Genomic DNA, 15,777 nt, shown 5'->3' on the forward strand with positions numbered 1-15,777 from the left:
AAAAAAAAAAAAAAAAAAAGAATATATAAAATGAAATGCTCGCCTGCATGTGTAAAGCGCTGGGCTCGACCCTCAAGACTGTAAAAAAGAATACACAACAGCAGATAACCCACTGTACCAAGAAAACAGTTTATAGTCCTTCTATGTTAAATACAGAATTACTACACAACCCAGCAATTCTGTTCCTTTATATATACCCATGATAAATGAAAACATGCCTACACCAACATTTGTATATGAATGCTGTCAGCAGCATTATTCAAAACAAAAAACTGAAAAGTGGAAGTCAAAGAGTGGAATAACCCAAATACTTATCAACTGATTGATGGATTAAACAAGCTTAATACTTCCTGGGAATAAAATGGAATGGAATACTAACACAGCTACACTATGGATATACCTTGAAAATATTATCTAAGTGAAGTCAGTCATAAAAGAACAAATATTGTATTATTTTATGTATATAAAATGTCCAGAATAAGTATATTTATATAGAAAGAAGATTAATGGTTGCTTTGGTAGACAGGAGGTAGAACAAGGAATGACTGTTCATGAGAGCCTCTTTCTGTGTTGACAGCAATCTAAAATAAATTTGTACTCAGTAACAATATCCACAAATGCCAAACCAGAGACACATGGCCTCAAAAAATACCCCTTTGTAAAACTGTGAAGCATTTTAGTATGACTTGGTTACAACGAACTTTTCTTTTTTGGTACTGGGGATTGAACTTGCATCCTTGTGCTTCATGAGGTTAGTGGCAGAGCCTCTGAGCTAAATCCCTTGCCTGAGAATAATTTTTTTTTGTACCAGGAATTGAATTCTGGTCCTTGAGCTTGCAAGGCAGGTGGTTGCACCACTGAGCTAAATCCTGGGTCCTACAACAAACTTTTTAATAGAAAAATACTTAGGCATGTTGATGCTACAATGGAAAATTAACATATTGTTTCAGATTAATAATTTAAAACTTGAAAAATCAGCATGTCAAATGTGTAAGTTGATGATGGAATCAAATGTGTTAACATGATGTACAAAAATGTAAATTTAAATCAAAAGGTTTTCCCTGGTCATTTAAAACAATAAGGGGTCCACATCAGTTTATTTTCATTGAAGATGTGACCTTTTTACAAATCATACTTGAAACAAGGATGAGAATTATATTCTTTTCCTTTTGAGGACGCTGAGAGAAAAGCGTAAACAGAAAAAGGAGAAAAGGACAGTGAAAGTGAATGAAAAACTGGTCTCTTAGCAGTCTACATTTCACATCACATTATTTAAGACTTCATTTTGACTCACCAAGTCTATAGAATCTACTAATGGCTGGTTTGATTGAAATGCAGAGTCCTCACTTCCTTCTTCATTCTTTTTGCAAAGCATTTGCTTGGAAGGGAGCAAATTATACCATAGAGTGAAAATCTCATTGGAAAATGGTAAATCTGCCAGGCTGATCTGAGTTCCAGCCTAAAGGAAATTAAACAAAAAGACCAAACCAAACCAAAACAAAATAAAGAAGAAAGAGAATCAAAAGTTTAAATTAGTATTTGTTCCTTCTGATATGATAACACTTATTAGGTGAGCTTACCTTAGAGGGAAAAAATGCAATACTCATGACATATAGCACTGGATTTTTTTAAAAACTGGAGATACTTCATACTCTTAGTTGGGACTCCAGAAATAAATCTCAATCCTGGGATTCTTTTGTGAGATACAATTTTTCCCACATCAAATGACTAATGGATAACATTTAAATGAAATAAATGACAAAGCCTAAACCATAGTACTTCCTATAATGTGCTACAAGTGGTCTGATTATTTCATAAAAATTATTATCTGAAAAAACTCAAAATAAGTAAAAATTCCACTGTGGTCCTTGAGTGAAAAAGAAACAAAAATTTTCTTTGGATGTGTAAGTTAATAGAATATATACTAAAAATAAAGTTAAGGCCTTCTATGTTTCTCTACAACACACTTATCCAGAATTTAAATTCAACTATACTATTTTTAAAAGGCTGCCAATTAACACATTTAATAACTTCCTCAGTGTCACTGACATATATTAAACAAGACATCTACTATACTAAAGCCTTTCTGATAGTCTAACAAGTCTACCTTTGCTTATTTCTAATTTTATTTTTAGACATTATTATCGAATATGTTTTAAAGTAAAAAAAAAGAAAAATTAAGAAGAAACCTACCACTCTTTGTTCATCACAAAAGGCGTGTGCTTCCTACTGTTTGCTGGGTGCTAACACTGTTTTATGTGCCAGTGTTTGAACACAATGTAACTTCACTTGTAGGTGATGGCTCTGCTGGTTAGCATGTACAACAGTGTGTCAAACTTACTATTAATTATGATGTGTTCTGTTGTAGCATGTAAACATCATGTTGTCCGAAACAGTAACACAGCATCCTGTAAGCTCTAACACCACGGCAATGGAAAATGAGCTGAATAAAGGAAGTACATCTGCAGTGTGTCGTTCAATTTTAATTTGTAACAGTGAACTATGTGTGGGATGTCTTTTTGATATCTGGCTCCATCAATCACTTGGTGCTTGTGACCCTTTTTAAGCCGCTCTTCATCTGAAAATAGGGGATGATCACACCTTTCTTAACTGATCTTTCATAAAACTGCCATGGGGATTAAAAGACAAAATATATACAGAAGACTCGGCACTGGGCTTAGAATTGGACCTAGTCAGTGTGCTCCGTAAGTAACCATCATAAGAGAGGTAATAATTCTGTAATCAAAGGGTAGAAATGGAAAGTCAAGCTTTATTTTAAAAATTACAAATTTAAACAGATTTTAAAGATCTAGAATACAAGAAACAATCAAAATCACTATTTTGTGGAAAAAGACATGAAACAACCATTAGATGTATTCTAAGGTATTGGATAACTCTGTGTTTCAAGGTCTCAAGTAGTTTAAAGGCTGACAAAAGAGCAACCAGAAAATATAATTCTCAGAATATCTGATCATACATGTTATCTGAAAATGGTACTTCTATGAAGAATCCTACCAGGCATTCTTCCCTGCGGTGTTTACTGACAGAGCAAAGATCAACTCTCAGTGTCTTTTGCTGCAAGGCTGTTTGGGAAACGACCATTCTGAACACATCATTGAACAGCACAGATTCTGTGGGTGGATGGACCTTTGTTCGAAATAGACAGCTGACATCAGTTGAGGAGGGAAGAACAGCAACCCTAAAGTACCTGTAAAGAACGAAAGTAAAAATGAATCTCATAGGTACTTCGAAATTACAGTGGATTTACAGCTATCATTTGCAATTATCTGCAAAAGAGAAAATGAGGGAACATGGAGTTCATTATTAACTGAAAGCACTGCTGCCACAATGGGTCGGCACTCAGCTGCAGAGACGCTCTGCTCTTAACCCACCCGTGCCGACTGTGCCCCTGAGCATGCAACAGCCCAGCCTGCCACTCACCACGGGACTGCAGCAAAGGCACATGATAGGAAAGTGAAGAGGAAGAAAGTCCTTGGGCAGACGAATTTAACGTCCCACCTGCCCCATGTACAGCCAATTCCAAAATAAGTTATTTCTGAGCCTGAGAAGGCAGGGACACACTAAGTAGATACTGGTGACTTTATCCCAAAGAATCCTCATCCTGAGTATTAAACAAGAGATGCTGATGATCACTTCCCAGGAATGGAATACATTATCCTACTAGAGAAAAAGAAAGGCTAAGTAGCATATTGTTAACAAAATTTAAAACAGACGAAACAGCAGTTCAAAACATATCTCTGAAGTCGCAGATATGACACACTCTTGAAAGAGTTTTACGCTTTGTAAAACTCAAAGGAAGAGTTACAGAAAACAATAACTTCTAATGCTACTTTAGAGCGAAACTTTTAAGCACACATAATGTGAGGAGGACTCAGAATTCTTGGAAACAGAAAGTATTTTCCTTCTCATCACAAAAAGAGAATATCCACTAAATCTTCTCTGTCTCCATTTTCCAAGTTTATCTAATTCATACTCTAAAACATGCCTTTCTCTAATTACAAAAACTGTAAATTCAAATGCAGAACTGAGGAGTGTCATAGTATTTTTTATTTTATATCAACATTAATTAGGGAGGCTCAACATTAAAGATCTGGTGAGCCCTGGGCCACTGCTTTTGATTTGAGATCTTACTAAGGCATAGTTCCTACTCCCTGGAAGACTGGAAGTTCCACAGAAGACAATCTTTTTTCTCTGCCTTCATGGAAAAGCCATAAGCAACAAGTATATTAAAGAGTTAAATGGAGAGAAAAAATTTTCTGTTTCTCCAGCCTTCAGGTTTATTCTGTACCAGGGGCCTAACCACTTAAATCATCTCAAAATGTTTCTACATCAAACAAGAGAAATTTTACATGGTTCAGACATGAAGGCAATGGGAAAGCAGATAGGAGTGTTTTTCTTCCCATTCTGCTACAGGGGAGGGCTCCCCAAAATAGAACCAGGCAGGCCATCAGCCACTATCATAAATACCATGGCTGTTGTCAACCAGCAGAAGCCCCAACTCTGCTTATCAGAAGTATAATTAAACAATAAGTTTTAAACTTGGGGGAAAAGAAAATTAAGGACATTTTATACTAGTTATTACTTTTAGCAGTGTCATTATTTAGGTTAAGGCTCTTAAATATCCCTTTAAAAAATGTTACTATATATCTCAGGAAAGTTCAGATGAATTAGAGGAGTAACATCACACATTAGGGAACAGAAGTACCTTCTATATTCATCAGTTGGCTGAGTGCTACTATTGTTCCTGAATACCCTGAGAGTCATCACACTTTGTGACTTCCTCTGAGTTCAGTGAGAATGACCATGATTGGCTTAGCTGAAGTAGAAATTCAGGGTAGATGCACCCTCACATTATGGGCTTAAAGAAAGTACATGTTCTTTGGTAGTTTGTAATTTTTTTCTTGGACTTAAGAGTTGGGTCTTACTGCTTAGAGCCAGTCTCTGGCAGACTTGTCTTTTCCCTGATGCGCCTTACTAAAAAGGCCACCAATGGCACACTCCAATACCACCGCACATATATTGGAAGGGAGAAGTCACATCAAGACAGTGCTCTGTGAATACCACTAGTATTTTTAATTTCAGGCCTGTGCAGTAGGCTCTTTGGGGTGACCTGCCCATGCCACATGCCACTTGATGCCTTCTTTCTTTGTTGGTATCACTAATGATGCGGTCACCCTGTGACTTGATTTCAGGAAGTCCTGTAAGCCCACTTCCTGCCTAAATCCTATTTCTAACCAGCTTTGAGGACTGTCAATAGATAGATAACCACTCTCTCAGTTCTTCTGTTGCCTGATAAATAATCTCCATCTAGATCTTTCTTCCTCAGGTCCAATTTTATTTCACTGGCATGAAGATATGAATTTACCCAAAAATAAATCTTAGGGCAAACTCTCAGAACTTCAACTTTCACTCTGTAAGAAGTCCTACCGTTAAGGAAAACATTGCCTGACTGGATATAGAGTATTGGGGATCACCCCTGAATAGCTGCTTTTTAAAAAAAATTCGAAGTCCTAGTCCTTCCGGTGTTCAAAATATTACTAAGATCTACTTCTTCCAGGAAGTTTAAATGCAGCGTGGACAAAGAGATCTTGTATTCTAGGTCAGAGATGCTAAATTAAAATCTGGCAACAGTGTGACTTCAGAAAGTGTAAATAGTGGTAAAGATCTCCAGCAATACGCAAGGGAACAGTCCTGAAGCAATGGACTGTGTATCATTACGCCATCATTTTGTTGGGCTTCTTGGTTTGACAAAGTGAAATGACTTTAAGAAATAATTGGTCATAAAGAAATGAAGTGGTAGATGATAAACGTATTTTTTCATACAATATGGCAAAATGCTTGAGAGGCAGTGTTGTACTGATAAAATGGAACCACTTCATTTTCATGTAAAAGATCAGAAAATTTCTCCAAACATAGCAGTAACTACAATGCAATAATAAAATTTTTAATCCAGTTTTAAGGAATTGGCCACTGATACAACATAACACAAGATTCCTGGCCAAAAAGGAAATAAAAAGTCTTGATTCCTATTCTTAATGATGAGTCAGTTGAACAAAGACAAAATTTCAATTTGCCTCTCACATTTTCCTTTGCTCTTCATCTACTGTTGATTTAAACGATCAGCCCTGCTGTCTTTCCTATATCTTCATTTTGATGAACTGCTTGATCACAGTGTAAATTATCTTGCATGAAAGTTTCTAAGCATCTCAATTTGATCTTCACTGATTTTACTTACACTTTTGAAGTGTGAGGTATCAAGAAGGTATGCAGATTTCGGAGTTGTGCTATAATCACCATGAAACTGGAACTTTTTGCATCATATCTGTCAAAAGAGAAGCTGAATGAAATAAGAAGTAATCCACAAGCCATTGGTGGCTGTTCAGGTCTGGAGAACTGCTCCCCCTCCATGCACACTGTTTACCTGAGTCCTATCTGCACCTGGGCGCTCTCCACTATGGTCGCATCCTCTTCACTATATGGAGCATCTTCTATTTCATTAGGTCTAGGAATAGGGAGTAGGTGAACAGTCAGTTAATGGGAATAAAGACTGTCATGGTTGCCGTTTGCCACTAAATATTTGAGCAAACATCTGAATTAACAGCATTATTTTTTTTTTTGGCTTTGTACTTTTTACAATTAATTTTATTGGTATACTTTTGATATAAAGATTACATTCATCATCGAGAATTTGTACCTACATATATATCTTGATTTTTTTTTCCCATTCTTCTCTCCTCCCTTCAACTAGCCTTCTTTCTCTCCTTATTTACAAAGGGTCTGTTCCCATTTTCCTTCTATTCGCTTTTTTCCTTTTCCTTTCCTTATCTTTCCCACCCCTCTTCCTTGTTCCTCTTCCCATTTGAACATTTTTCCCTACTTCCCAATAGCTATTATCCATTTTGATCCTTATCCTTTGTTTCTCACACAAGAGAAACAATGTATATTTAAACGTGTTTAGTTATAAACACATTTATAAATGTGTCTGATTTATTTCAGTTAAAAGTATGGCCTCAAGGTGCATCCATTTACCTAAAAATGTCTCAAGTTCATCTTTCTTTATGGCAGAGTAGTACTCCCCATTGTATATAAAAACCACATTTTCTTTATCTATTCATCCACTGACAGGCATCTGGGCTGTTTCCAAGATTTAGTTTTTACAAATTATGCTGCTATAAACATGGGTGTGCATGCACCAACAATACTCTTTTACTATTGCAGGGGAAATGACTCCAGCAGAAGCTGTTTCAGAAGCTTCCTCTACCTCTTTAAGAAGAGTCTGCCTCTGAGCTGAGGGAACAGACTTTCTGGTATCTAACTTTTTTAAGCCCTACTAGGCTACATCACATTTTCAGATATGCCAGGCTATCAGAAATCCACACAAGAAACTTTATTTGCTGAATAGGCCTTAGCAAATCACTCCAACATTCCCACTAAAATCAAGGTTTTAAAGTGTTAATAAGAGTCAGCTGGTCTCACTACACCAATCTGTCCATTATTGCCATGGCTGATGGGATATTTCTGGTATATTGGAATTTTCAATTACACCATTTCTTTAATGGCTAAGGTCCTTACTATTCCAAAGGGTAGACTAATAGCTACTGCATGTTTATAATATATAATGCACAGGGCCTACTACAAAAAGCCACAAGGAGATTTAGAGCAGCAAAAACACTTGTGCTGGGTCCTTACTGCTTCATGGAGGCTTCGTAGACTCCACTGTCTCCAGCCACGGATTCATCAGATACAGCAGCAGACACACAAGTGGTTTTCTCCCCAGGCAAATGGATTACTCTTCTTTTTGGTAATGATTTTTCCACATCTAAGGAGGGGAGAGTGATTGAGAAATCCTAATTAGGATTTCTTATTAGGAAAAATTAAATATAAAATACACAGTTCAATTATAAGAAATCCAAAATACAGTTTCCTTATGAGAAACAAGGATGTTATTATTCATATCAACAGGTGTGGATGCAACGAAGTGCTGTGCCTTAAGAGAATCCTGGGAGCCAGTTAATTCAACTGTTATTTGGGAAAAGACACTGTTTTTTGTTGGTTTTGAAATATTTTAAGGAAAGGTGGTCCACACCCTCTTTCCTTAGAGCATACACAAATTCCTATACATTGTGGGTAAGAAACTATTGTGCCTCTCTCAAGTACTAGAGATATTTCTATTTGGAGAGTTCCTAGCTACTCAAGGGAAAAGAAAGGTTTCTACCTTTTTGCTCTCTGCTTCTTTCGATGTACCACATTCTCTGGCTCCTGTGCTACTATTCTAACAGAAATTAAAGAAAAACATCTTTGACTTAAGAGGAATTCCTCACTAGCTAATACCATTAAAACAACTTTTTGTGCTACTGAATCTTTAGTACCAACTACCACTTAACTTTTATCTCTAACTCATATTCATATAGCAGCATCCTGCAGTGAGCAAGGAGCATTCATTTAAAGCTGTGTTCAGTACTGTAATAAGCTGCAAGCCTGCGGAGTCCTTTCATCCAGGAGTGAGTGAGCCAGCGGATCAGTATTGGTATGCATTTCGGCCCCCTTCTGAGTCGTGACTTTACATCTTGTTAAGATGTTTAAGTTTTAAGGCTTCAGATTACAGGATGGATTGCTGCATTTTCCCTTTTATTTCTGGCAGTGGGAATGCTTTCTACTTGATGATGAAGTGCTTTCTCTCCACCCAGTCCCCTTTGCAAGGGGTGAAGGTGATGACATGATTTATTGATTACCCTCAGGAATAACCACAGCAGCCTGAAATTGACTTTGACAATGACAGAGACTGACTGTAGAAAGACTTCATAGTTATTCCAACTTCATTTCTGTCATCCAGCAGGGATTGGTGCTGGGGAACAAAATTTATATAAAAGGGACTCAACTTCACCTGTGTGACTCCGAGAGAGATGAACACTGTCCCTCACAGAGAGCCATCCTCCTTCAAGGGGAAGGCAGATGTAACCTGAATTGACCAAACATTGGTGACCTCAAAGAATTAGTCTTCATGGCTAAATATATACTTGGGTTGCAGATATGAAACTCATAACTATCTGCAAACAAAGCTTTTGGATGTATTTTCCTTTTGAGTGACTTTTTTGGTGCTGAGGCACATGCCAGGTAAGCACTCTATCACTGAGCTACATCCCTAGCCCTTGAGGTGACATTTAAAAAATAGTTTTCTAATGTTTAAAAGTTAAAATTTACTTCATGGGAACTCTGGAGACAGCCATATCCAGCCATGGCCCAAATTCATGCACAGACACAGGGCAAGGCACTGCCCAGCCAGTGGGACATCTGCAAGATAGGCACCCTGGGCAACAGGATCACCACATGGGTGACAGCCCTTGGGCAATTTTTTCATAATTGCTCCCCTTTTTCAGTATCCAGTCTCACACACTGGTCCTCCACAATGATGGGATGCTGACAAGTGTTCACCAGAGAACACTTTATTTAAAGGGCAAAGTCACTTGGGATGCTCAAGATATACAAGATCCAAATAAGAAAAACGACACAAAGAACACTCCATTTTCTCCTCTTTCCTGGTGCTTTCTTTCCTAACTTGTCAGTGGTAGAGACTGGGCTAAGCAGTGTTTGTATTATCATCGCCACACAGTAACAGTTGCCATGCAGAGTGCAGCTGCCAGACATGTTTATATGTTTTCCATTCCTCGTTAACCCTCTAAGGCGCTCCAAGGAAGACTATCTTCCCAACTCTGCAGACGAGAACAAGCCTGAGAGACAAGGTTAATAGGGTTGGCAAAAATGGCCTAGATGGCAACCCCAGTGGAAGTGTTGCTGTGACCAGCTCCAGGGACGGCGTGCAACCCAGAGCCTACTGCACACCTTCCTAGAAGCAGAGGTGTGACCCCGTGGTGGTTTTCAATTGTGGTGGAGCCACTGCGTGTGCATCACTCCCGTGCTTATCTGCTTTGTGGTCAATTCCTTCAATAATGTCCCTGGTAGCTTTGGCACCTCCCTAGGAAGAGGCACACCTTCCACACGGATATCTGGTAAGTTCCACCTCTGCCCCCGGCCACTGAGAGAACACAGCATTTCCGGCTTTAGTATTTGTAACCAAGGAAACAAATTGGATGTCTATGTCTTTAAACATCTGAATTGGCCAATCAATTAATAGGACCATGCATACACATAAAAATAGCAAGAAATTAGTTATACAGAGGCCTGTCCATTTTTGTGTGGTGGAGCACATTAACACACACATATAGAAACGAACAGGAGTCCCTTGGAGGAGAACCAGAGCTTTTGTTTCACATTCACCTCAAACTGGCACGGTAATAGATCACAAATCTTGACATAAAACAGAATCATCTGTCAATGAGGGAAGCACCTTGTGCTCTTTACAACTGTATCGAATATTTTAAAAATTTGTCATGAAGGGAAAAAAATTTAAAAATGAAATTCTCCTTGTTTCTGTCTCTCTGAGCACATGTGCATATGTAAGGATTCAATCTCTCTCAATCTCTTCCTTGGGCTGCAACTGTTAAAGCAACCAGAAGATGGCAGGGTACTACCATACACTGGAACCGGCTTTCTCCAAACTGACTTCAGCCAGAGAGGGAGGCTGCCATGAAACAAAAACTGTATTTATATAGAATGTTCTGAGCCATCTAAACAGTGAACCTTGGCGCTAATTATCTGGTATGTTCATTGACTTGGTTTTAATCTGTTTTAGGCCAATTTTTATTAGAAAGCCATCTTCTTTGCCTTGCTATTTCAGAACTAGAGTCCATTTGGGAGTACGGAAGGTACTCACGGCACACGTTCTTACCCAGCTACCACACACGGAGGGTCTTTGGACCACAGAATAGGTAACTACATCTAATAAGAAGGGAAATAAATTTTAGCTGATAAAAAAAAATCCAAGTATGTGAATAAACAAGCACTCCTTAAGTGAAGTAAAAAATGAATATTCAGGAGGAGGACTAGACCATTTATTATAAGGAAAAAGTAATCTAATCATTCTTCTTAAAATAATTCAGAGGGAATACATGAAAGGAAAGGTATACATTTACCTGTGGTTCCTTCAAATAATGGCTCCCTAGCACATTTGTTAAGGTCTTTATCTTCTAAAAGACACTGAGATATTCCTCCAGAATCCGAATCCAGCAATATCTGATTGTCACCAAGGCTGATATCTGCAAAACTGCTACTCAATTCGCAGTCTTCAAAGTCAGTGGTGAACTGATGAAGAGAAGCCTCATGAGAAGACGTGGGAAATGCGCCTTCCAAGACCAAAGGAGAGCTAGGAGGGGACAAGGAAGAAAGGGACGATCTCGAGGACAGGGATGTCACAGACTTGGGGGCCTCAGTCAAGGTGGGTGTGTGACCAGTCGCTGCAACTGGTGCTCCACAGAGTCCACTCTGACCCAGCCGACTGGGGGACTTGACCACCTCATTTTCATGGATGGTGGTGATAGGTCCTGAAGGAACATAACCACCCTTCTCCTGCAGAAGGAAGTCCAGTTTATACTGATAATCCACGTCTATCTGATCGCCCTGATTGCTGTAGTAGAGCTCAGTGGAACTGAGGGAGTTCAGTGACCCTCTGCTGGAGGTGTTCAGAGAGCCCCGACTGGACGCTAGGGAACCCAGGCTGCTCCCTGATGACATGGACAGCGTGCTGGCGGAGAGGCTGAAAGGAGAAAAGCACATGGTAAAAATCCGTCACTGCATGGAAAACCCATTCATAACCCCTACTGTCTCCTTCAGACCCTGGAAGGAAAGGAAACCACTAATGCCAAAGAAAGAAATCTATGACCAGAGCAGAGGAACTTGCTATTATAATACCTATTTCCCTACTTATTCACTAGTATTTTCAACCTCAATCAACAAATACTCTTTGTAGCAATTCTGTTCTTATTAAAAATTATCTTTTGCAAAAATTTTTAAAAGGACCACATACTGATTTGTAAGACAACTTATATAGCCATACAGAAGTAACTTCACAATTAAAAAATATTAAAAGAATAAAGAATGATAAGCATAAAATGTTATATAGTTACTGTATTTTTTAAAAAAAGACACCCCCCCTTTTTTGGTACCGGGGATCGAACTTGAGTCCTTGTGTTTGCAAGGCAGGTGGTGGAACCACTGGGCTAAATCCCTGGCCATTACGGTTATTTTTAAGAGGGGGGAAAAAAAAGGCAAGCTTATTAAAATCCACAAGTTACACCAAAGGCCCCTGGGTTAATTTACCTTTCCTCTTCTCTATGTGTTAATGTAAGAGTGAATATTTTTCTAATCAATATAAGAAAATCTATGCCTAATTACTTTAATGTAAATCTCTCCCACTCTCCCTTTTAAAGATGGGGCAATAGAAGAAACGTGCTATTTTGCTAATTTTTTGATGTTTTGCTAAAACATCTTCCTACAATATATTTCAAATGTATTTAATCAAATATGACCTTGGAGTTCACAAAAAAATGTGAGTTTAAATTTGGTCATTTATCAGTTACATTTGTGTAACTATAACTGTTTCATTTACTTTTAAATAGCTGAAAATAAAGTGTTAACTAACCAAAGATAAACCAGAACATGGCCGAATGATAGTCAGAAAAACATTTTTTTCCCTAGTAGGCTTACCTTTTAAGTTGTGAATGCAAATAAGTAGTTAATTTAGTAGTTTCTTCAAGTTTCTGTAGCAGCTCTTTTCTTCTTTCTTCCAGTTTCAATCTAGAAAAAATTATAGAAATTATTTTATTTTCAAATGATTATGATGAAATATGAGAACTAAAAGAAAGAAAGAGTCTTATTACACAAACTTTATGTATCAAGAGGGAAAATGCAGATGACCTGGAGGATAACCAGCAAGGCATAGGAGCAGAGCACAGAGCTTCTCATAGCCACGCTCACGGAAGGGGGAGATTCATGCCCTAACTCCAGCTCTACTGAGAACTTCAAAAAGCTGGCAGTGTAGAAACTTTCTAAGTGGATAAATAATACAGCCCTATGAGTAAGGGAAGAATATTAAGGAGGAAAACAATAGTAACAAAACAACTCAACAAAGGCCATAAAATCATTATACACATATATAATTTGGCTTCATATTACTTAAACATTTGATAGCAATAATAAAGAACTATAAAAGGTCATCCTAAGTATTGAATTTAAAAAGGATAGTTCCAAAAATATTTTATGATGAAAAATTCAAATCCTAATTTGATGAGATTTTAATGATTATAAAGAAGTTGTCGGGCTGGGGATTTAGCTCAGTGGTTCTGCTGCCTGCCTTGCAAGTGGCAAGGGGCAGAGTTTGATCCCAGTACCAAAAAAAAAAAAAAAAATTGTTTGTAATGTGATTTCCCTTCCTAGCTATAGAACATCCTATTGCCTGCATTTGATTATTATAAAATTTTATCCACATTCAATTGCAAAAGATTTTTATATTTTTTAAACTTAAGAGTATTACAGAATTATATCTTGAAAAATTAATGCATTTTAAAGATATACCAAGCACAGAGGGACTCATGCAACGAAGAGCCTGCACAAAGATAGTTTGTATCACGTGAGGGTCTTCAGATATCACTGAAATCAGCCACTGCAGTGCAGTCAAGTGAGCTATGGAATGGGATTTGACTTCTGGTCTAGGATCTGCATCCTACTAGCTGTACACTGTGTGGCAAGTCTCCACATCAGGGTCTCACCTTTCCTATCTGTAAAATGGTGATTATGATCCATCTGCAACTACCTGATAAGGCTGTTAAAGGGATCAAATGAGAATGTAAGTGAAAGCACTCTACAGATCACAAAAACAAATTATGCTTGTTCAAAGCCTCAGCATGCCCTGTAAGGTGTTGATATAAAAATCAGCCACATTTGTTTGGAGAAAAATAAAATTTCCCTGGTTTCCAACATCTTTGAAATATTATGTATGTCTTAGGCAGTTAGGAAATATACTCATGTTTTATTTATAGGTATCTATCCCTTTGATGTGTCAACAACACAATTTCATTATATGCTTAAATAAAAAAGTAATTCTTGTCATTTTCTTTTATACTTCAGGTTTGATACATTCTTCACTCACGGCTTTCATAAATGCATTTTCAAAAAGAGGGAAGTCTATTTTTTTTCTTGGAACTGGGAATCGAACTCAGGACCCTGAGTTTGCAAGGCAGACAGTGGCACCACTGAGCTAAATACCCAGCCCAGAGCAGTCTATTTTTAAATCTGTCAAATATAAACAAACAAGGACAAAGATTAACACAAAGACGATGAAATGAATTAGAAGATACACATAGGTCTGGAACAAACCCAGCATACTAAAATTTATGTCTTCAGAGCAACAGAAACACTTTTAAAGTAAGCTTTAAAACTAAATATTTATTTAAATTAAGGCCTTTTCCTCCTGTTTTAAGGAGGCACCAGTGTGACATAGAATTTAATCCTGAAACATCTGTTTCATCCTGAAGCTTTAAATATGAAGGTTTTTCTTTCCCTGTTATCAGGGATGGTCCTCTCTCTACCCTCATCCAGGCCATGCTCAGGGGCTGCTCTTTCTGCGCTTTCAGGCTGACTCTGAACTGAAACCTGTCTATTGTACTCCTAGAAGGCAAACATCAGCTGTCTCCCTTTTCCAGCCAGGCTTCTTGCTGGTGTCACTGAAAGAAGCACACTGATTTTTTTTTTTTTTTTTTTTGGTACCAAGGATTGAACTCAGGTCCTTGTGCTTGCAAGGCAGGCCACTGAACTGCTGAGCTAAAGCCCTGACCCTGAAAGAAGCACATTTAAAGCAGCCAGGAGAGTCTCAAACCCTCCAGCAGGGCAGCCATCTCTCCCAGTGGTAGTGGAGTCTTCCACAGCTTCCTCTGAGTTAATTGACACCAGCCCTTCCAAGAGGTACACATAGGTCTCTCTTCTCCAACCTCTGCTTTCTAGTCTCCGTGGTGAGAAAGGGTCTTTTCACCTTGGCCCCTGAAAGAGTTCCCCTGGTCTTGTTGCTCCACACCACTTTCCACCCTCCATGAAATGCAGGACCTCATACCCTCCCTACCTCTCTCCCTTGGCAGGCTGAGGCAGGGAGATATGCCTGGCCTCTCTTGCACTCAAAATTCTGCATCTAAGGAAAATTTTGTGACCTTCACAGGATAAAGCACAAAAATGTTTTTTTGTATACCCCTACCTATTAGCTTTACAAATTTTTTCAGAAATTTGAGGCAAAAACACTCAAACAATTAAGAAACAATTAAGATATTGGTAATTACAAGGCAACCCACCAAATTTGTGAGAAAATAAGGAGCTTTAGGATCTTACCAACCATAGAATGGCAATTTGAGGAATGTCAGGAACTATACTGAGAGAAGATGAACAATGTGTGTATGGACAGAAGACTTCCACTTGCTGACTTACTTCACTTGAGAGCGTTTCTCTTCTGACCCGATGACCCTTACAATGAGCCTCTATTGCTTTTCCCGATCTGCTTTACTACCACTAGATGGCGAGCTCAGCCACTGTTGTCACTGAGTTAGGAACACTGCTGCACAGTCCAATGGGAAATGGCTTAGAAACTGTCGGATCACACATGGTAACTGAAAATTCATATGAGTTTAGCACCTTCAGGGACTACAATTCAGTAATGAGTCAGAATCTGGCCTGAGGTACCCCTGAAATAACTAGAAACCCACCATATAAATGAAAAACAGGAGAATCTGGGGCAATGCAGCAAGTCTTTGGTAGTTGTTAGGTAACAAGAAGAAAATGAGAGATGTGGTGTTAGTGCTGTACAATTCGTTTTACACAGTG

At 38.3% G+C, this 15,777-nt stretch overlaps 1 protein-coding gene across 2 annotated transcripts in view; it reads right to left on the reverse strand.

Moving 5' to 3' along the window:
• Wwc2 (WW and C2 domain containing 2) overlaps window positions 1-15,777 on the reverse strand; it is a 180,478-nt gene that overhangs the window by 36,011 nt on the left and 128,690 nt on the right. For both annotated transcript variants that reach the window (XM_010641066.1, XM_010641067.3), the window contains exons 10-16: window positions 12,622-12,711; window positions 11,052-11,671; window positions 7,711-7,840; window positions 6,443-6,523; window positions 6,257-6,343; window positions 3,016-3,208; window positions 1,295-1,459 (exon numbers count right to left, since the gene is read on the reverse strand). In XM_010641066.1, the coding sequence (XP_010639368.1) occupies window positions 1,295-1,459; window positions 3,016-3,208; window positions 6,257-6,343; window positions 6,443-6,523; window positions 7,711-7,840; window positions 11,052-11,671; window positions 12,622-12,711 (1,366 nt within the window). The remainder of the gene's footprint in view (window positions 1-1,294; window positions 1,460-3,015; window positions 3,209-6,256; window positions 6,344-6,442; window positions 6,524-7,710; window positions 7,841-11,051; window positions 11,672-12,621; window positions 12,712-15,777) is intronic.

This window comes from Fukomys damarensis, unplaced genomic scaffold (assembly GCF_012274545.1).
Source record: "Fukomys damarensis isolate Sample0158 unplaced genomic scaffold, DMR_v1.0_HiC HiC_scaffold_18, whole genome shotgun sequence".
NCBI classification, from domain to species: Eukaryota; Metazoa; Chordata; class Mammalia; order Rodentia; family Bathyergidae; genus Fukomys; species Fukomys damarensis.